This window comes from Stylophora pistillata, chromosome 12 (assembly GCF_964205215.1).
Source record: "Stylophora pistillata chromosome 12, jaStyPist1.2, whole genome shotgun sequence".
Lineage (NCBI taxonomy): Eukaryota > Metazoa > Cnidaria > Anthozoa > Scleractinia > Pocilloporidae > Stylophora > Stylophora pistillata.
The window spans coordinates 7,495,001-7,518,117 of NC_142530.1; the positions used below are offsets into that span (position 1 = coordinate 7,495,001).

At 38.4% G+C, this 23,117-nt stretch overlaps 1 protein-coding gene across 1 annotated transcript; it reads left to right on the top strand.

Moving 5' to 3' along the window:
• The first annotated feature begins 2,608 nt into the window (after positions 1 to 2,608).
• LOC111334772 (protein white) lies at positions 2,609 to 23,058 on the top strand. Its single transcript, XM_022940582.2, has 20 exons — positions 2,609 to 2,894; positions 3,374 to 3,721; positions 5,355 to 5,403; positions 6,886 to 7,072; positions 8,717 to 8,788; positions 9,327 to 9,425; positions 10,282 to 10,448; positions 11,215 to 11,286; positions 12,342 to 12,444; positions 13,723 to 13,791; positions 14,445 to 14,485; positions 14,812 to 14,917; positions 15,627 to 15,758; positions 16,307 to 16,399; positions 16,761 to 16,818; positions 17,012 to 17,089; positions 17,942 to 18,047; positions 21,684 to 21,784; positions 21,918 to 22,039; positions 22,813 to 23,058. The coding sequence occupies exons 1-20, from the start codon at positions 2,816 to 2,818 to the stop codon at positions 22,912 to 22,914; spliced, it is 2,184 nt and encodes a 727-aa protein (XP_022796317.1). The 5' UTR covers positions 2,609 to 2,815; the 3' UTR covers positions 22,915 to 23,058.
• The last annotated feature ends 59 nt before the right edge of the window (positions 23,059 to 23,117 follow it).

A 23,117-nucleotide genomic window follows, 5' to 3' on the forward strand; every position in this document is an offset into this window, starting at 1 on the left:
CAAAATTGTCATCTTAAAAAGAGAATTCTAAAGGAAATGAAAACAGAAAATATAAACATTAAGGTATTATGGTGCGTTACAAATTACGTGTCATGGCTTACGTTACATTTGAATGTTAAAAACGCGAAAAATGTAAATAGCGCGCGCTTGACTGGATCAAAAAATAAATAAATAAATAAAATAATAATAATAATAAAATAAAAGACTAAGGAACAACATAATTAAAAGGAAAGAGACAATTCTTTTAATTATGTTGTTCCTTGGTCTTTTATTTTATCATTATTATTATTATTATCATTATTATTATTATTATTATTATCATTTTATTTATTTAATTTTTGATCTAGTCAAGCGCGCGTTATTTACATTTTTCGCGTTTTTAACATTCAAATGTAAAGTAAGCCCTGACACGTAATTTGTAACGTACCTTAATATAAATTCAAATGTTCAACCGTTAAATGCTCATTTGCAACTGAAGATGACGTGAGAATGTCGAAACACGTCTTGCAAATTTAAACTCAAAGTTTTTTCTTTTTTGAGAGTTATAAACATATATATATATTTATATTTAGTATATACTAAAACAGTGGATAGCGTTGAAGGCGCGCTCTAATTGGCTAGTCAAACTCCGAATATCCTTTGCTATTTACCTCCGAGCAACTCGAGAAAAAGTGGCGTGCCGGTTTGCATCCGTGACAAGCGAATAAATCACTCAAGTAACAACGAAAACACAGAGAAAGCGTCTAAATTTGGTTTGGCTGTGTTTAAAGGTAATGGTAACCGGAAGTTTATCGATAAAAACCAGTGAAAAAGGTTTTGTTTACAAATGCAAATTACTCTTGCGTAACCTCACTTGTTTACTTGAAAATCAAAGTTGAATGGTATTTTTTACAGAATGGTTTCAAATACAGAAAGAGTTTGCAACACCATTTGAACAAATGTCGCCACCAGAGCTAAACAAAATGTCTTCAGAAATTTTATCTGTCAGCGAAATAACAAAACGGCAGTTTTTACAACAAAAAATCCCTTACCGCGATCCGAGCCGCGTTGGACCGTTACGCGCGGGAAAATGTTGAAATGTTGGAATCGTATGAATTAAAATCAATTTTTGGTGGTGTATATTATCTCACTGTTTTAGTATATACTAAAACAACTATTCACCTCAGTGTCGGTGGTTAGCGGTGGATATTTCCGAGCCACGAAGCGGCTCGGTAAATATCCACCACTAACCATTCGGTGAATAGTTGTTAAATATAACAAGTTAACAGGCTTCGAGCCAACAGTGACGCCGCGCCAGAAGGATCCAAGAGGATTCGCAGTCCAAACCTCGATAAATAATAGAAGAAGTAATGTGGCACACGAGGACGGACAACTTCGAGCGAAGGAAGGCATATACTCAATAAAAAATCCAAAAAGTTTACTAAAATACGTTTATATATGTAACTAACTGCTAATTCTAGGATGGGGGTGAAACTATAAAGCCACCCCAAATGATTCCACATTTGTGGTGCCAGAGTGCTCAAACTAGAAACTAGTGAGCTTCGTTCAATTGCACGACATGACTCATCCTAGTAGAGTGCTCGATTTGGACGCTGAAAGCAAAGCTTTAGAATGCCAAAGAGCTATATCTATACATATTCAGTTAATTAGTGAGACCATATCCTCATCATTCTTGTAAGTTGTGATTTAAAAATAGGAATATTCGCGGATACTGGAAAGTCATTACATTTGCCTAAAAGTGACTTATAAGATGAGGGCTATAAGTGGTCACAGAATATACACTAATAGGTAGGGGTTCTGGGAGGCTAATGGCACATACCCAGCTATAATCTAACCCAAGTAGCCCCCCCCCCCACCTCCCCGTAGGTATTTGGATTTGGCTAGTAATTCGTCAACCTTTTTAAAAGATCCAATGAGCAGTAAACGATGCGTTTTCAAAACATTACACTTTTGAAACTGTTTTCGAAACACCTCTTTTATCAGCGTTTTGGAGATTTAAGTCTGGAGCAGTGATGGGTGGTTTGGGATTTGTTCTAATCGTGATAACATACATACATATATACATACATACATACATACATACATACATACGTACGTACGTACGTACGTACGTACATACATACATACAGACATAGGTGGCCAACACCCACCCATCCCACGCAGGGGAGGACATCCACCACACAGTAATCTCGTGCGTAGGAAATTAACTTCTCCTACCCCTAGCCCTGCCAGGAGACTGGAACCTACGGTTTATTCGTCCTTGTCTGAGAAGACTAGAATATCTATCCATTTCTTCATTATAGAAAGGTAGCAAATTCTCCTCACTTATTTTAAGACCATGAGTATCGATCCGGCCGGGGCTCGAACCCTCGACCTCCCGCACAACGCTGATCGTGTGAGTAGCGGCAAGAACGTTTTTATCTGTCTATCTATGTATCTTTTTGTTTGCCTTGGCAAAGAGTTTGTGTTTTAATCATTCAGAGGTTTGTTGGATTCAAATGAAGACAGACTACACAAAGCATATCATTGTCATAATTGTTTACCGATACAGTCACTGACTCCGGAAAACGAAAAAGGGCAACAAATTGCTTGGAATGCGTGTCAAGAGATACTTAACTACGCAGTCCAATTTGTAGCTGCGAAGCAGTCTTTATAGCCAGGTTTTAGGAGAAAAGCTCTTGAAAAACTACAGGTCTTGGAAGCCACATCGACGCATCGACCTGTTGGCGCATGCCTACTAGTTCTTGTAAGACGTACAGGTTGATAGAAGCTTTGTGATCGAAATTCGTTCACTTTCGTAACAATAAACCAAAACATGACCGAGGTTGCTACGAACAATGTGGAAATGTGGACAGTTGTGGACGTGAATGCTGCTCCAGAAAAAAATGAATCAGGTAGGATTATTAACCCTGTATAGAAATAAGCTTTAAGTTAGTCATAGTGGATATAAACCGGGAAAAAGATCACAATTCCTTATTAAGCCACTTAAAGTAGTACCCTCGATATTGCTTTTCAAGTGCGAATGGGATTTAGTACTTCTTTTTATTACTCGGACTCAAAAGATTTTGTTCGTGTTGATTTTCTAGCCTTTGTTGGATAGTTTCGTTTGCATCTTAGGATGTCTGCGTTGAGCACAATTTTAAAAATCGTCAAGTATTACTTACGCTATTACGTAATTGAGCCCCTTTCTACGAAGTTTGACTAGTTTTGTCGTTTCTAACGTCAAAGGTTATGAAACGGCATTTACACCTGTAGGCTGTAAACATGAAATAGCACTGAGCAACGTTGAGTTAATATTTAACTTGAAAGTCGCAGTGTATTTTTAGTTCATTGCGTGACATGATGAAGCAAAATTTGGTTTTGCCATGTGTAGCGGACCACATCAACAACGTTGACGCGAAGGACGCCGCTAAGAGAATGGAGGAAACAGGCAGCCCAACGCTTATAAACCATGAAGAAACCCAAGAAAGCCTCGATACAATCTCTGCAATGCCAGGATTGTCTACTAGTGGTAATAGTTTGGCTTTTAACACAAAGTATGAAGGCCCGGGGACGGATGTGATCGCAAACGTAACAAGCGTTGGAGACCTCAGAGAGAAGGTCGATCTATCATGGAAGAATATCAACGTTTTTGTTCCCCAACCCAGAGCTTCTATCTGTCGGCGAGTGTGTTGTGGAGAGAAAGAAGATGAGCCCAAGATCAAACAGATCTTATTTGAAGGTAAGAGCGCTACAAAAAGTCTTTGTAATAATTGGTGCAAGCAATCAGATGTTAAATTTTTTGTTCCCGCATTAGGTTTTGATCCTAATTTTATGCATAGTCGCACGTATCCTTTCTTCCACATGAGTCTGAAAACTGACCACTGTTGCTCTCCACAAGGTTCTTTCGTTCTCTTTCGAGGAATTCGTGGATTGGTTAGCGTGCTGTGGAATAGTTGTTGTTTTGTGGGTGCATGCTCTTAACTTGGAAACTAACCACCAACTTATTTGTTGCAAATTTGTGGTCACGAAAGTTACGTAATACTAAGCGGCAAGAGGAAAAGGAAATCAAGGAAAACTTCATGCAAAAGTATGGTTTTACTTCAATTGCCAAGCAGTGTGATTAATTGGGTGCATTAAAACTTCAAATCTTCAAATGTTTTTGCAACTCTTTTGAACTTTTCATATCAGAGGACCTAGAGGTCACTCTCTACTCTTCAGTTGACTTAACTTAATTAAGCCACTCATGCAAGCTACCTCAGATGATCGAGCCACGTGAAGTATGAGCTGCTAGCAAATTATGAGATAATTTTGTTGCCAAGTATTGTGGTCCCCCTAACTATTATAGTTGATCACCCCATTTACTAATAAGTCCATTTTATTTCAAAATCAACGATCATGTATGTGAGAAGTTTTTTTCATTTCTCTGGGCAGTGTTTGACAAACTAGAAGAATTCATTTCTAAACAGTATAGATCATAGATTGTGCTTTCAAACTATGATGTTAATCATGTGTAGTAAAAAGTTTAATTCGGAATCGGAGCCTCTCTATGGGTATTCGGGAAGAAATCAATGACACAAAGATCACTGTGTTAAAAACGATGATCTCAAGATTGAAGCAATAATCTGAAAATAACATTGACTAAAATTTGCATGATCAAATTGAACACTCAGATATAAAACTGTCAAAACTTGTAAACACTACAGGAAATATATGTTATTTCTGAATTTTGGTATTTGACCACATTTCACTACGATTTTGACAACAGTGTCAACTGTGGTTTACAGTCGCTGCCGCAAAACCACATGATGCTATTATGAGGCTGAAAATGACAAAAATAGTCCACTGATAATGTAATCATCAATGACAATGACGTCAGTGAGAAGCCACTAACCAATGGGTTCATAACCCTAAATAAACTTTTAAAATAGAAGAAGATTTGTAAAAAAAATTATGAAGAAAACAAAGACCGTGGATAACCACAGAGAATCTCAAATCTGGCCCTTTTTGTTAGACAAATAAACCTCCAATTTCCAGAAGACAGTTAAATGTTAAAAATTCAACTTTGTTGAGTGACTGTTTATATATCAAAAGTGAAATGCAAACATCTTAAATCAAATTGTTAGCATAGTAAGGTTTTGTGAGACAAACTGAAAGTGTTCACTTTTTTGTCTACATTCCCTTAAATAAAGGTGAATCTGCTTCATACAATTTCATCATAATGAGAAGATGGAAGAGAAACTTGTAGTGTGTCTAGCTTCCCCCCCCCCCCCCTAGATTTGGGTTCCACTTAATGTAGCTATTTTTCATCGCATGGTAATGTTTCATTTCATCACGGAGCTTTGATAAGTATTATTGTGTTTGTCTTTTAATAGTGAATGGCAAAATTGAGGCTGGGACATTGTTGGCTGTCATGGGATCAAGGTAGCAAACGACTGTTACATTTTGTTATCTTTAACCAGTAAGCTTGAGTAAGTAATGAAATAGATGGTATCGCACCTTCTACAGTGCTCCAAATTAGCTGTCGTCCGGTCGTCCAAGACGACCAAAAAGTTTACTGGGCAACCAATTTTTAGTAAAATTAAGAGGCTGGTAACTGTCCGGGAAAAAAACAACGGATAATCCAGCCAAATATAGAAAATAAATTAACCATAAACAGCACCTGACCTAGCTATGTGATGGTTTTGTTTTGTCAATGTCGGGTAGTGTGAAGTTTAATAATAATAATTTGCTGCAGCTAAGCGTTTTTCTTTGTTTTGGATATCTGTAAATTTTATATAACATTGCCAGGTACGAAAATGTAAGAGACAAACTCAAAGTTTCTTGTCTGGAGGCGATCAAGATCAAAGAAGCCATTTTGAATATGCCACAACTTAAACCCAGCCTTCCGCGAAAACCATTGCCGCACACTAAGAACTATGGGATTAGTTCAAGCTTGACCGCCCTGTGATTTTCTACCGGGCAACCAAGGATTCATCAGGGCAACCAAATTCACAGCTTTGGTGGCCCGGCTTTTGAAATAGGGACAACCTGGATTTTTTTTAATTTCGAGCACTGCCTCTATCAGTTTAACAGAGTAATAACCAACATGGGTGTTGTGAGAACACAAGAAAAGTTTGCAAAGCAGAAGCTGGAGGCAGTTGATTTACAAACTTTTTGAGAGAGTTATCCTGCTGGTAAACCTATAGAGAATTTGTGGAATTTTCCTTCTATGAAATAAACTTCAATTTTCTATGGGTTAGCCAGTGCAACAAAAGATAGGTTTTTGACCATGCAATCAGGACCCTCTCATTCATATATGAATTAAAGGTAATAGTTCAATCAAATTATGTGTATGATCTGCAGGGAAGTTGTTTGGTTTCTTTTCTCACACACCCCTGGGAGCCATGTCAAGCCAACCACCGCAAGCCTGACCTTTATTCACACAATAACAGCTATCAAATTTTACAAGTATACATGGAGTTTCAAAACATGAACTAGTTAAGAATCGAGACAAAATCTAAAATCGTTTAGAAGTGTAATGAACAACTGAAAAAACTCTTGGGTGGGTGGGTGGGAAGGTCAAGCAATGGCGGTCAACGAAAAACAACTGACTGCCTTACACATCACATGACCTTAACCCATCCCCAGGCCCCAGCGGTGTGTGAGAAAAACATTTTCCACTTATTTCGTTCCACTCAGCCAGTAGAAAATCACCCTTAGTTCTGTAGGAGTTGTGTTGGGCAATGAGTCAGGAGAAGAGTCAAGTAAAGATATCTCAAGCTGCTAATTAATGTCATTGCTTGCTTTTCTCCTATTTATTCATTTGACTCTTGCATTGTGTATCATTCATGCCAAAAAAAAAAAAATAAATAAATATAAATGATCAGACTGTTAACTGGCAAGACACTTTTTTTCCTCTTGAAGTGGAGCTGGTAAATCCACCTTAATGAATGTGTTAGCACATCGTAACATTGGCCAGGTGCAGGTGATGGGAACAGTGGAAGTAAATGGGCACCCTATTGGTCTCGACATCAATGCTTTGTCAGCCTATATCCAACAGGAAGACTTGTTTATTGGATCACTCACAGTTAGAGAACATTTGATATTCCAGGTATTAATTTCTTTCCTTAATGAACTGATTACACAGTAGACTTAAGTCTTGTTTTGGTGATATGAGTCCTCTAACTGAATCCCTTGTACTTAAGTAAACCAAGTTTGAGGTCAGCACTGCAAGTTGTGGATCTGTGTGCAGACGTTAAACTTGTGCAGGGAAAAAGAAGGTTTTTTTTGGCACATAGTAGAGACCGAAAAAAAGAAGAGGTTAATAAGATATTTATTATGCCTCTTGAAATACAGCCCACAAGATTGACCACTGATCGTGCACATGCGGGTACAAACTAATTAATGAAGCCGGACCCTTCAGGGCTGTGGTCAAGCAGCATCCGGTGACCCCTGGTGCCTTACTTTTTCTTTAGGGTACGCGACTCGGTAATCTTAGCTTTTTGACAAAAAGCATGTGCTGGGCAACCTGGATTCCACAGTTTCAGAGCACCGGGCTCCCTTCCATTTTTCTTAGAGCACCACAGCCTTACACTTAAAACTCTTTCTTCTGTGGCAATTGTTAAGCATTCCATATAATACAAAGAAGTCTCCTTTTGGGAGTCATTCCATCAGTTGTAGCCATATTGAGACTAGATCTCTTTCAGGTGCTTTTGAACTCTTTCATTTCCATGAAATAAATATAAATTTCCTAAATATAAATTCTTCACATCTGCCAGTAGATTAGAGAATTTTGGGGGTTAAATCAAACCACATGAACATCATCTAGTTGAAACTTTCCTTTCTTCTTATCCTCCTTAATATTTGTTTCAGAACATGTTCTGATATTGAGAAATGTTATTATAATTTTGGTCACTCTTTGAAGGAAGGGTTAAATTCAAATCTGTTTGCAGTGACTACTAATTAAAATGAACATTCACCCAAAGGAAGTAATAATTATTTAAAGCTGAAAATAGTCAATTTCTACGTTCTCCTTCAACTATTTCTACTCTGTTTATTAGGCTTTTCGTAAATACGTCACATGCCATCAATTTGTTATGTCACAGTTATAATTTATACTGTAAATTATATAAGGTTTTCTATATATTTATGATGTAATGTCACATGGTTTAATTTGCTATTTTTACTTGTGATTTATTATGACATATTATGCTAAGCTGAATCATACCTGTATGAGTCATTAATATACATGTTACACGTTGTGTTTGTGAATATAGAATTAAAAAAAAAAATTAAATTTGATGTAAATATTTTAGCTAAGGACTACCTAAATTATAAAATTTTTTTATACAATAAGAGATGTTTTTCCACCTCCAGTAAATTAGTTACCCATTAGTGTGATTATAGAGTGACACTTTCAGCTCAAAGTCCCACCCCCAGCTGGGCAGGCTTCAAATTTCCCACTCCCCCCCAGGCATGGAAGGGGGTCAAATTCCTATGGGTTTCCAAGGGTGGGGACGGTATAAATGTTGAAGTGTTGAATTTAATTGGCACATAAGGTTGTGAGAATAAAGAAATGATCACCAACCATAGAAGCTCTTGATTGATTGAAGAAATTCTTCTTGACAGGACCTCAGGAAATGTATGGAGAAAGTATAAAGAATATGCACACTGATATTAAGGTTTAAAGGGTAAATTTTGTAGTCAAAGTTTAATTAAAATCAATTCAATGAACTCAATTGCTCTTTGAAATTAGGCTCTTCTTCGTATGGATAAACACACACCCAAGGCAAAGCGAGAGGAGCGCGTAGAGGAAGTCATGCTTGAGGTACGTAACTGTATTAAAATTGTTACATATTTTCAATTTAACAAATGGTTAACTCCACATGTGGTATGCACTATTGAGTTATGGATGCAGGTGGGAGGTTGCTAAGCATGAAAGAAGTGTAAGAGTCATGTGAGGTGATAGCTGAGACTGCATGACTCTAGCTTCTTGATTGCCAGCTAGCAAACCTCCCAAGTACATCCATAATTCAACAGTGTACACAGTGGTGGTTACCATTTGTTTTATTAGATAACATTGACGCATTGTAGCAAAAGGGTTAATTCTCTTTTATTTAACAAATCTTATGTGAACAGAAAAAAAAACAAGTGCATGAAAGCTACTGTAGTCTTTGCATTTGCTCGTGTCCGCAGCATGCACCCATGGGCAAATGGTGGACACTGAATTAACCAGTCAGAGGGTGTGCTTTACTTTGGTTATGTTATAATGCATTATGTTGGGTTTCTATTGAAATGTTAAATTAAAAAATTACAGCACCATAGCATTGTTCTGATATGTAGATCTCCTTTGTTCTATCAACTAGCTTGGTTTGAGAAAGTGTGCAGACACAGTCATAGGTATTCCAGGAAGATTGCGTGGAATTTCTGGGGGAGAGAAGAAACGCTTAGCATTTGCATCAGAGGTATGTACTGTGCATGTTCATTAGTGCATCTTGTGACATTAAATTTTGATCGTACAGTCCCTGGCTTTATTTAATGACTGAATTGTCTTAATAAATTTTGTTTCTTTTTTTTTTGAAGAACTTATCCTAATCTAAATTCCCTCTGTCTGCAAAAGATTGACTCAGAAATAATGGGAGAATGTAAATTAGTCTTAGTTCATGATATCACTTCCAGCTGATTGGTTTGTTTATAGCATGCATGCTTTAAACAACAGATAGAGAGATTGGGTTTGTGCAATTACCTATATTCAGTGTTTTCAATGTGGGCACGACACAGAACAAAGTGACTCTCTACCTAAGAGTGCAAATGGGTGTCATTAAGCTGTTAGGGAAACAAGATAAAATGTTAGGGGCCCCTCTAATATGGACCACCACCAAATGCATCAGTCAGTTGAGTAAAATAATCCAAATGAATAAAGGCTGATAATTTCTAAAGAGACTGTTTGGGGCTGCATCGGTGGCGGTAACGAAATAATTTAGATATATCAACAAAGTTGAAATGGTAAATTGGCCACCGTAACGATTACAAAAGCCCTTCGATTACAAAAGCCCTTTGTCGGAGCGAATAGAGGAACTCTATTTGTTCCGACGAAGGGCTAACGCTTGAAACGTCAGCTTTTGTAATCGTTATGGTGGCCAATTTACCATTTCAACTTTGTTGATATAGCTAAAATAATCCAAGTCTAGTTTCATCATTCTTTAGAGACAGGGCCAAGCTTTTAATTGTTATTACATGCACATTAGAGTGCACATTGTATACAAGCTTTATTTATTTATATATGTATATATATATATAATTATATAATCTTGTTTCAAGGTGTTGACAAACCCTCCACTGCTTTTTGCTGATGAACCAACATCTGGCCTGGATGCATTCATGGCTCAGAGTTTAATAGCATCACTTCAGCGCCTTGCAGCCAGTGGTCGAACTATCATGTGCACTATACATCAGCCATCTTCTGAAGTGTATGCTATGTTTGACAGGTAAAATTTTGATTGTTTCCTAGGGTAGGCTATAGCTTAACTACTCCACGAACAAAATGATTACATTTGATAATCCAGGTTTTTGTGACTTTATATATTTTTCCCTATAAGAATGGATCCGAATGTGCTGATTGTGAGACTGCTAGCTAGGGGTTACAATCTCAAGATCAATGCCCGAATCAGTATCTGAGAAACTGCACCCCTACCCCACCCCCAGTGAACTGTTAACTGATAACAAGGCAGGATTAGTGTTGAGTTACAGGGGAGAGGTGGGCGTGCAGTTGTTCAGATATTGACACTGATCTCAATCTCACATAGAGTAAGGCACTTAATCTGTTGATTAACGTCAGTCTTAGACAAACCATTTAAGGCATTTTGGATCATTTGTGCATTGTCTTTGGGCGTGGAGACATATTTTAATCATTTTTAACTTCAACGGACTCCAATACTCTTCTTTTAGTGTTTGACAGCCTGATAATGTGGCATTTGCAATTTTCTTGTATCACCTTTAATTACAACATTTGATGTGTAGAGGAGGTGGAAAAAGAATTGTGGAGAGACTTGGGATTTGAAATTGTTTTGAAGTTCATTTGAAACTTCTTTTTTGTCTCAGTAACTTTCAATCTTCAAAGTGGTAGCATTAAAAACAAGACTGTAAATCCTTTTAAAATATGCAGAGAATTTGTGATATTTACCACCATTCTCATCAGAGGTATCCTGAAGACTTCTGCTCCAGTTCATTGTGGTTTTACTTCTTTCTTTTCAGCATTTTGCTGATGGCTGAAGGAAGAATAGCTTACATGGGCTCTACAGCTGATGCTATACCTTACTTTACTGGGTGTGTAAATGTATGCCTCTGATATCCTATGCTATTTGCATAATAATTTTTATCATCTTTTAAATTGTATGGAAATTTTGCAAACACTATATTATGACTTTAAAAAATTGTGAATAAATTTGTCATTTTATTTTTATTGAATTTTCACTGAAGGCTAGCCTTGATATTCTTTTGATAAAAAATTGAAATCATGCAATCGCCATGTGAGACATTGCAGTGACTTCGTTCAGAGGGATGTAAAGGGTGTATAATTATGGTTAACTTAGCACAAGAGACTCTCCAAGATTCATCGCCCAGACAGTCAGTCTTTTTGTTGTATCCCATAGCAATCACTTAAATTTTTCCATCCAGGGCTTGGTTATTCGAAAGGGGGTTGACATAGATCCAGGATTAGAAGTTAACTTTGGCTTTGATTTTGTAGAAGCTAGAGTGCATGTAAGAGCTAAGGCTTTGTTGGGTCTTCTCTCAATATGACTTGAAACTCTAGAGGAAAAAAGTACAAAAGAAAAATCTCTTGGCAGAGCTATAAAACTTAAGTTAAAACTAACTCTACTGACTCAGGGGTTATTTAGGTTAACTGTGTTTTGAACTCAACCCAGAAGTGTAAGAGGATGTTGCCAGTAACCTGTCAGGGAAAGGGACAAAATTGTATCTAACCTAGAATTACATCACCTTGTCAATTATATGGGAGGGTAGGTGCTGTGAAAGTAGCAACAGAGAAGGATGGCAAATAAAATTATCCACAAAAGTAAGGAAGTCACCATGGCAACTAAACTACTGCTCACCTCCAGGCCTTTTTTTAAACCAACACTGACAAACCAGTTTGTGGAGTGAATGCTTGCCAAAATGTGGGGTGGGAGGGGAAGGGAGAGAATGAAAGCATGGAAAACAGTAAAGTAAACTAAAAAAAAACCACACAGTAATGCCTCTTGTACATATAAACCTCCCTGAGGCCTTCCAAATCTCCTTGGTGATTCAACTGGTACTTTAGCACGGTGTTAGCCTTATATAAATTGTATTTAGCTTCATGTAACATTCTCTTGTTTCTTTTGCAGCCTTGGGTATCCCTGTCCTATGAACTTTAACCCTGCGGATTACTTTGTCCACACTTTGGCCATTGTGCCAGGAGATGAAGAAAGGTGCAAAGAAAGAGTTAAGGTAAAGTATAGTTGACAAGAAATGAGTGTTCGAAGAACAAAAGAAATTGATGGGTCATATAAAATGAATACTTTTTAATATTGGAAAAAGCATTCACTGATTGGATGGTGGCATTTCCGAATTACCCTTGGCCTCTTTTTCAAAACGAGGCCTGGTGCTCAACCATTCTTGTGAAAATGAGTGTAATTTGCATGTGAATGGAAACGTATTATCATATGAAAGGATGAGCACCAGGACTCGTTTTGAAAATGAGGCTAAGGGTAATTCGGAAATGGGCTATTAATGGATTAAGTCTGGTGGACTCCAGGGTGAGAGGTCTGGCTGGGAAACAGGGCCAGGGGCTGGTTTCTTGAAGGTCCTGGTAAAATTGTTCTGTTTTCATTTAAGATGGGGGCCTCAAAAGTTTTAAAAATTATATGATAAAACTGTCAGCCAAAGAAACAAAATGGACTCGTTGCAGTGGCAAAACATGCTTCTCTCATTTATAAATTTTGATTTGAAGATATGGCTTTGGGCCCGTTACGTTATCGGGACTTTCGGGAAACGGGCCTCTGATCATTGTGTTGAGTTCTTGGCCAAAACTTTGTACTCAGGAGTGTAAATGGATTATGGCAAATTGTCAGGTAGACTTGATGAAATACAGGGGGTAACATGCTATGGACTGGCATCACATCCAGGTGTAGTAGCTACGTGTTGTATAACTTCTCGTCCAGTCTTATTGTGGAGACCAGCATAAGCTCTGATGCCTCGTGAAGTCCACCTGGCTTGAGTGCAGACTTAAGCCATGGAACTTATTTTTACGGGCTTTATAACGTGTTGAAGCCGCGCGGGGTGTTGGGAGAACTTCGGTTCGTGATTGATAAGCTTTCCGAGTGTTCTCCCAACATCAAAAGTGGCTTCATCACGTTATAGAGCCCGAAAAAAAAAAAAATGCGTTCTATTGCTTTTATGACTCGCATAGCTAGTTACAGGTGGGCTTTCTTACCTGATAAAGCATTCGCTTGGAAACTGAATTGACCAATCAGATGATGCGTGTTATGTTTATAGGTGGCATAGTTGTTAGCTCAATGGACTCGCCTTTGGGAAGTCTGAGTTTTAATCCTCAATAAGGGGTCACTGCGTGTGTAAGGTGTGTTCTTTGGAGAGACACTAACGTCTCACAGTGCCTCCCTTCACTCAGTAGTGTACACCTGTAGATGGGTACCAGTAAATAGTCAGGAAAGACCAAACGTTATTGTTGGCAATCGATGTAACTTTCCTTTCCTACTTACACTGTAGGAAATCTGTGATGTGTACAGTGAACGTGCAGCAGAAATTGCCAAAGAAGAAAGTGTGATTGATCGACAGGTTTGTGGCAGGCGGTAAAATGATCCTTAAAACCCTAGCTTAGATTTCTCGTTTATACAATGTGATGTGTGTCAAAGACAGAATTATGACTAGATTTTAAACTCTCTATGGCTGCTGGCTATCTTTTCCATGAGATGATAGCGCGCGCTCCCCACTGTTGGCTATCTTGTCCATGAGCTGATAACGCGCAATCGTCACTTGCTTGACAATGTTGGTGGCGCACCTCAACTCTTCTCTCACCCTCTCCCCCCACCTCATCCTTGCTCCGTAACATTCACACCTCATTTCCAGCAGGGAGGGTAGGGGCAGAAAGAAGAGAGACCCTGATAACAAAGCTGCTTCTAATACTCTCCTTCACATGTGTGGAAGAATAGTCTTATGTTAATTGTACATGTAATGTTAGGGAAGGCAGCATAACTGGACTATGTTATAATTAATGATGTGCAAATAATCTTTTAACTTCCATAAGTGGCAAACATTTAACTTCCCTCGCTAATTCTACAAAGAGATGTAAGGACCTAGTGTATTTAGTGACTTGAGCCCAAACTTTTTGAGATCTTTATGAGCAATCCAATTTCATCTTTTCCGTTCCTGACCATCCGCGGCCGGGTTTGATGTTTCGTTACTTCATTAGCACTTTTATTTTATTTCAGGATTCCTTCAAAGGAGACGTTCTTTTCAAGAAGCGATCACCGTAAGAAATATTACTTCTTGACTTGAACGCGAGATCATACGTTGAGCTTTTGTCGTTAGTGTGTCATGCACTAGGTCGTGTTGCCCTCGTTTAAACGCGCCCGCGAGAGAAATTTGCACGTGTACACTTTCGTCTAATCTGCCATAAAAAAAAGAATGATAGAAAAATCGCCCAATATTTTAATTACTTTTACAGGGATCTTTTTGGAAAGGGCGAGAAAATTTGAACTCTCTTTCTTTTTTTTTCCAAATAACTTGTATTTTGTGTCGCCTTTTTTGTATGATATTGTCAAAAAGTTTACACTTTTGTATTTTTTTTGTTCGTAGATACAAAGCTTCCTGGTGTCGACAGCTTTGGGCCGTCTTGTGGCGCTCTTGGATTACTAACAATCGAGACATCATCATCTTCAGAATAAGAATATTTCAAGCCATTGTAAGTTTTATCCATCAATCAATCAATCAATCAATCAATCAATCAAACGTATGTGACTATTCGAGACTCAGACATCGGCTTAAAGTCAGTGGCAAAGTACTTTAAATGCTGATTAAAAAACCACCCCTGAAAAGAGTCTCTATCTAAACCCCTAACCTCCTTCCCCCCTCCCTCTCCCCTCCGCTCCCCTCCCTCTCCCCTCCGGTCCCCTCCCCCCTACCCACCCTCTGAAATCCAGCCGCATGTTTGAATGAATAATGTTCGACATAGCGTTGGGTTGGGAAGGGAGGGGAGTGACGGGCAGACACCTTCACAGCAGTTAGGTACATTTTGAAGTTCTTAGCTCTTTTACTACTTATTAATGCTAATTACCTTCTTCCTCGCCATAAACGTGTTAAAAACAGAGAAGTTTTTTTAGTCTTAAATGGCTGGGTTTTTTTCTTTATATATTGGATATGTAAATTGTCTTTTCTTTCCTTTTTTATATTTTGAGGTGCGTCTCTGGTCTCTTCTGATAGATAATTAAAGACAAGCGTGTACTCGAGTGTGAGACGCCAGCTCGATAACCAATCAGAGAGCTACATTTGAAAATTTGGCCGACATGATTTTTCAATCAACCTTATTGGTTCTCCTAACTTCTTAACAAGTTGCGAAATAAACGTATCTCTGTATTTCGATCTTAATCCCTCTTTCTGTGAACTTTACCTAGGTCACTGCACTGATCGCTGGATTAATTTATCTTCAAATACCTTATGACCAAAATGGTATCCAGAACATTGCTGGCGTTTATTTCTTTCTTGTTACTTCTGCTTCGTTTTCCAGTCTTCAAGGAGTCATCTTTGTAAGTATATCAACGCCAATGTGCAGACGTTTCTCTCCTTTTTTCTTCCCTTGAGTTTGATCAATGAGCATAGTTGTAAGAAAAAAGTGAGAAACGATCATAGAAATCAACCCCTTTATACCATCAGCATGCATATTCTCCTTTATGATCTCTTGACATTTCCTAAGGTGCTGACAAGGAGCATTTGTTTAACAATCAAGAGCTTCTTTAGACGGTGATCATTTCCTCTATTCTCGTGACCTTAATGTGTGATTCAGGGGGGGTACTGTAAGGAGAAATTAGATAATGTTAAAGGGCGCTATATAAGTAAATAAATTATTATTATTATTAAATTATTTAATTATACGGGTCACTCTCAGGTGTCAAAGGCTAATCGTATTTCAGAAAACGTGTACGTGTAGTCAACGAATTTCAAGTGTGTTTTGAGTGCAAATCAATTCGATTACACCTCAGGGGAAAAGTAAAATAGTTGAACTGCCGCACAGGTATTGAAGTAATCTTTTTCTTTCTTTCTTTTTTTTTTTTTTTTTTTTTTTTTTTCTTAACAGGTGTTTCCAGTCGAATTACCTGTTTTTATGCGAGAACACAAAAATGGAATGTACAGAACAGACGTTTATTATCTGGCCAAGACTTTGTCTGAGGTACCGTCATGTGGAGTTGATTTAATTTGTAGTTATCATCAGTCTCCTAATTGAGATCACCAGACGTTCTTCTGGAATGTTATTATGCCGGAAGGAACTAACCCATGGAACGTAAGGCCGGCAACAAAACTATGAGCAGCAACGATATTAAGTTTTAAAAGAGAAGTATAATCGTTTGTCTGACGATGTGGTCACTAAATCCATGTCGAAAGCAACTTGTGATTCAATCAAGTGCGAGATTTCTATAACATGGGCTTACGGATAGATTTCTTGGGAAGTTCCAGGATGTTAGATCAAAGGATCTACTGATACGTGAATGAATGGACGGAATACTAGACATGTGATTAACTTATTTTCATAGGTGCCCATTTTTTTCGTCACTCCTCTCCTTCTGACGGGTATATCGTATTGGATGGTTGGTAAGAAATATTTTTAAAAGGGATGAGATTCACTCGTTGATTATTTTATAATGATTATGTTTTCTGAGTGCACTCGTGAGAAGCTGGTGCTTTGGTGAAATGATTAGTGAAGTTTTAAGCAATTAGAGTAGTCTTTTTTTTTTTTTTTTTTTCATTCAAAGAAACTATTATTTTTCTACTTCTTTCTTGGCAGGCTTGAGGAATAGATTTTTAAATTTCGTAATTTGTTACGCAGTTATGGTTTTGGTAACAAATGTGGCGGTCTCATTTGGTAAGTGGCGTGTACTTTAATCATGTTAACAAGCTTTCATCTTTACTTCTAGATGAAACCAACACTCTTAAACTGTAAAAAAAAATAAATAAATAAATAAATAAATAAAAATAATGATCAGGAAAAGAAAGCAATTTTCTAAAGGAAATGATGAATGGAACAATCAGAAGTTTATATAAAAACGATTTTGACTGAACAAACGCTCCCAACGAACGAATCCGAACGAAGTAATCCAAACGAGAGAACGAACCTACCGACGGCCAAACGAACCCTCGATCGAATGAGCCAACGAGGTGGTTGGAAGTACTTAACTAAACGACCTTCGAAAGATTGATGAAAAGAACTAGGAACACACCAAAGAACGAAACGTCCAACTATCTGACCATCTTTAGTCACTTAACGAATAAACGAGCAAACTAAAAAACTAACCATCTAATAAAGAAATCTTTGTACATATAAAATTATTGATTCGCACCAAAAGGTCCCAAACCATCAAAGCATCAAACTAACCAGAGTTACATGTAGTATTCTGTTAAGGGAAAATTTTAGCAATTTTTCCGTGTGTGTGTTCAAAACCAACTCACTAACAAACCTAAAAACCGTCAAGCCTTTAAAGTGTTGCGCCCACAAACCAAGAAACCAAGAAACCTTCGAACGAACGATTCGAATGAATGATCGAAGCCAGCAACCACCAACCAAACAAGCTTGAATCCAACCAACCCAGAAACGGGAATTAACGAATCATCGATCGATCGAACCAACCAACCAAACAACAATCACGCCATTGAAGCGAAGAGCCAACAGTGTGTGTTCGTTATTACTATTTCTGACGATTGCATATTTTTTTCTCAGGGTACATCGTATCGACAATAGCACCAACCATCACAGCAGCAACATCTTTGGGTCCTCCACTTATGTTACCTTTGTTGATTTTTGGAGGATTCTTTCTCAAGACGACGTAAGTTGTTTCCCTTTACTTCAATATTACCTTGAATACATATAAATGTTTGTTGTGTGAGATGCGGCGGCCAAATGTTGGCGCGCTGAACTTGAGAAGTTTGGGTCCGAACTTTAGTTGGATTACTGTGTAGTGTTCTTGTGCAAAATGCACGAGGCTCTTGCCACTCGGGAGTAAAAGTAAGAAGCCGACAATTGTCTGGGAGACCTGATGAAATGTATGATGGTAACGAACCATGGAGCAGCATCTATCCTTAAAAGTGTAGCAGTATTTAATACGCACTAACCCATATTCATGAACATATGTTGGTGCTTCTTTCCTTTTGCAAGGTTACTGGGTTTTATAGGAGCTCTCTGACTAAATTTTATATTTCATATTTATGTGTATATGTATTTAGTATAATTTCAGAGCTGAGTAAAGAGTTTTCAGCAATCTGATTGGTCGAGCGGTTCCTTATATGACACTATATAAACCGCTCCACGCGGTTTATATAAAATGTTAAAATAAAATGTTAACAAATGTTACTAAAGTGTTATGATTTTAGAAATTTCTCTGTTGTTCAGCTCTGAAATTATACTAAAACAATTATTCGCCTCAGGCTCGGTGAATATTGTCGAATAATCCCCTCGACTTCGTCTCGGGGATTATTCGACGATATTCACCTCGCCTTCGGCGAATAATTGTTAAATATATATATATATATATTCTTGAACTTGATTTGAATGTATTTCAAAGAGCGCTCGACGATATTCACCTCGCCTTCGGCGAATAATTGTTAAATATATATATATATATTCTTGAACTTGATTTGAATGTATTTCAAAGAGCGCTCAACTCCTAGAGGAGCATTGATAATTATAACAAACTGGTTCAAGACTTCAGAGGTAGTTCATCGTTTTATCCCAGTTCACATCCATCATCCCACAAGACCGCCATATTATCATACGAAAAAATCACTGCTGTACCACCAGAACACACCATGGGCAAAGAAGAGCACCACCGACCTGTTCGACGTGACTATGGGCTCGTTTGGTGGGGCCGAGACATGCGAACTAATCGGAGCCTATATGTTATCCCTGATTGCGGCAAAGTTTAAAGATCGAGTGGGCCTTTACCGTGACGATGGGCTAGCAGTATGCAGAGCTACGCCTAAAGAAATTGAAAAAACAAAACAAGAAGTTAGCAAAATTTTCAAGTCTAATGACCTGAAGATCACCATCGAAGCTAATAAGAAAGCAATCAATTTTTTAGATGTAACCTTCGCCCTCGCAAATGAATCTTACGACCCATCCATGAAGCCGAACAACAAACTCCTTTACGTTCACAGTCAAAGTAACCACCCACCTGCGCTGCTAAAGAACATCCCGGAAAATACAAACAAGCGATTAACCAGCATATCATCAAGCAAAGAAGTTTTCGATAACTCCAGCCCTCCTTACCAAAAAGCCCTCTACGAAAGTGGCTACGACTATAAGCTTACATATGATCCACAGCCAGCCCAAAACCGCAACAAAAATCGCAAAAGAAAAGTGATATGGTATAATCCACCGTGGAACTCCAACGTGAAGAACAATCTGGGAAGAAAGTTCTTAAATATTGACAGATGCTTCCCGAAAAACCATCCATTACACAAGATCTTCAATCGCCACACACTAAGGATAAGCTACTCCTGCATGCCTAACGTCAAAACAATCATCGCATCACACAACAAAAAGCTACTATCAGATTACAACCAGTCACAAAATTCACCACAAACACTAGACAAAGAATGTAACTGCCGGAAAAAAGACCAATGCCCCCTAGAGGGAAAATGCCTGACATCAAACATAGTCTACTAAGCAACAGTCACAACTGAAACGTCAACAGATTCATACGTGGGAATCGCGACAAACTTTAAATAACGGTACAGAAACCACCCAGCTTCCTTCCGACACCAAAACAGGAGACACGAGACTGAATTATCTATATACGTGGACACTGAAGGACAATAACAAACCTTTCAAGCTAACGTGGAAAAGCATCAAACAATGCAAACCATACAACATTACTAAGAAATGTAATTTGTCTTTTTGAAAAATTCACCATCATATGTAAAAAGCAACTTTGCAGTCTAAACAAGCGAAATGAGCTAGCAAGTTCATGCCCCCATAGAAACAGATACCTTCTTAAAAACTTCATAATAAAATAACAATCTCCGAAATTATACATAACAGTCACGTGACTTGTATGGAAAAGTAGCGTTGTTTTTATATCTCCTAGCAACCGTATTCCAGCTTATATAGCCAGTCATTGTAAGTTAACGGTCAATCGTTGAAATTACCTGATGAGTGTAGTAATTTTCGACCATACGAAATAGAGCTGTCGTAATAAAATGATGAACTACCTCTGAAGTCTTGAACCAGTTTGTTATAATTATATATATATAACTAACTGCAGACAGTACTGTTTCGGCCTTCTGGGCCTCATCAGTGCAGTGCTAATGCTAGGATGGAGGAGAACCAATATGGTCACCCCAAACGATCCAACCTTTGTGGTATCGTCTAAGTCATGCCAGAGTGCTCAAACTAGAGTACACTAGCGAGCATGCGCAATTGCAGAGCAATGACTCATCCTAGTTAGAGTGCTCAATTTGGACATGAAAGCAAAGCTTTGTTTGCCAAAGAGCTATATCTAACTGCAGACAGTACTGTTTCGGCCTTCTGGGCCTCATCAGTGCAGTGCTAATGCTAGGATGGAGGAGAACCAATATGGTCACCCCAAACGATCCAACCTTTGTGGTATCGTCTAAGTCATGCCAGAGTGCTCAAACTAGAGTACACTAGCGAACATGCGCAATTGCAGAGCAATGACTCATCCTAGTTAGAGTGCTCAATTTGGACATGAAAGCAAAGCTTTGTATGCCAAAGAGCTATATCTAACTGCAGACAGTACTGTTCTATTTATATATATATATATATAAATAGAATAAATGTTTGAAAAGAAAATTTTTATACACACACATATATTTAACAATAATTCCACGAGCGCGCGTTGGATATGAGATGATAGATAGCCAACGAGGCGCGTAGCGCCGAGTTGGCTATAATCATCCCATATCCAACGCGCGCTCGTGGAATAATTGTTAAATATACATATATATATATATATATATGTATATTTTTATCTATTTTGTTGATCTTTTTGTTTTTTGTTTTGTGCGTGCGTGTGAGTGTGCGTGTCCGTGTATGTGTGTGCGTGTCCGTGTATGTGTGTGCGTGTGCGTATGTGTGCGTGTGCGTGTGTGATTTTGTGACCTGCGAAAGAAAATACATCGTCAACTTGGAAGAAACTTATTAGAGAAAAATTTTGTTCGGTAAGATAGACAACAAATCGTATAATTGGTCTGGAGGACACTAACCAGCTCATGATCTCGTGAGTAGTAGTAGTCAACCAAGCCGCCGCGAGTATGGCTAAGGACGGAGAAGATATTAATTTTGCTGTTCTTGATAAGGACAACCGAACAACGAAGTGTAATGTGAGCACCGATATGATTCCGCCAACACAAGGCCACCCAATGTGAACTTCGTAGTATGCATTTTCTTTGCAAAATGAAACTCCGGACTCCCATTCACACACTTCCTTTTTTTGTTGTTTCAGAACGGTGCCAGTTTATTTTGTGTGGCTGAAGTACATTTCTTGGTTCATGTATGGCTTTGAAGCTCTCATCATCAACCAGTGGAAAGACTATAGTCCTATAAGTATGTTTGGTGTTGTTTATTGTTTCTTTGGAATCTCTAGCAAGCTTCGGCTTCGAAAACACTGAGCCAGAGAAGAATGTAAGGTGTTCTGTAAGCGTTTTATATTCTTGACGAAAGCGTGTCTTGCTTCTAGGTTGTGGTACAAATGCCACCGCTACACCGCCAGTTGTAAACGGTACCGGATCACCTTCAGGGGAAGGAGGATTTTGTATAAGGACCGGTAACGAAGCCATTGCTTTCCTGGGCTTTAAAGAAGTAAGTAAAGAACGGGTGACCTCGTAGACCACGACTTTCAAAGACCTCTATTGGTAGGAAGAATTTATAGGAAACAGATAAGAATGTCATGAAGACATACCTTACGAACACCTGGAAACAAGTAGCAGCCAGTTTAGTGTCTGATTCTCCTTCTGAGTGCCATAACAAATAAATCACGCTAAATTATTGCAATATTAGTTAGATTAAGCACCGCGAAAACGGCGAACGCTGAACGTAGGCTAGCCGTTTGTCGTTTGCCGTTCCGTCCGCGATATTCGTCTGTTTTAAGCTTCCCGACGACACGGCAGAACAAATGTTCTCGGTCGCCATTCACTGCGACTAGAAATAATGGATACAAAGAAGTAATGTATTTTCTGCTTGAATTTGAACTCTATTAGCTTTACAAGCAGTTCATATAGAGGTAAGATGATGAACGAAGCTTAGCTATAAAAGCAAGCGATCAAAATGTAGAAATAGTCGGTAAAAATGGGCTGCAAATACTCATGTTTTCGCGTTTCCAACAAACGGGAAAAATGTCCTCCTCTAGTAGAAACGACGGCCGGCAAACGCGGGAAATGCCAGGTCACTTGACCCTCTGTGCTGTTCGCGGGAAAAAAATACGTGGTGCTTAATCTCTGTATTCCTATATTTCTTACTGCGCAGACACTAATACTGCCGCATGCCATGCATGCCAAAAATATTGCCCTTTTAGCTTGTTATCTTGTTGAAGTAAGTGTTCGATAACTACTTTTCTTCTGGGTATATATTTTTAGGACAATTTGCTGTTCGACGTGTACTGTCTCGTAGCCCTGATGGTTGGCTTCCGTCTAATTTCCTTCTTGTTTTTGCTGAGAAGATCTTACAAACAACAGTGATGGCTCCTGTTTTCTTTTAAACAAGGCTGTGTTGTTTAGCTGATCAATTATTGGTCAGCATTCATCGTCTGGCATGTCACTGTACCTGTGGCATCTCGTTCTACATGACCTGCGGTACGACAGGAGAGCGTACATGCCAATTGAGTTGAACTGTGGTTATTGGTTTTTGCGTCAACGGCGTTGTATTGAGTTAATCAGTTAGG

Coding starts and splice junctions, on each gene's coding strand:
- LOC111334772 (XM_022940582.2), top strand. CDS start 2,816: ATGACCGAGGTTGCTACGAACAATGTGGAAATGTGGACAGTTGTGGAC. Junction 11,287..12,341: donor GCTATACCTTACTTTACTGG/GTGTGTAAATGT, acceptor TTTCTTTTGCAG/CCTTGGGTATCCCTGTCCTA. Junction 16,819..17,011: donor TATATCGTATTGGATGGTTG/GTAAGAAATATT, acceptor CTTTCTTGGCAG/GCTTGAGGAATAGATTTTTA.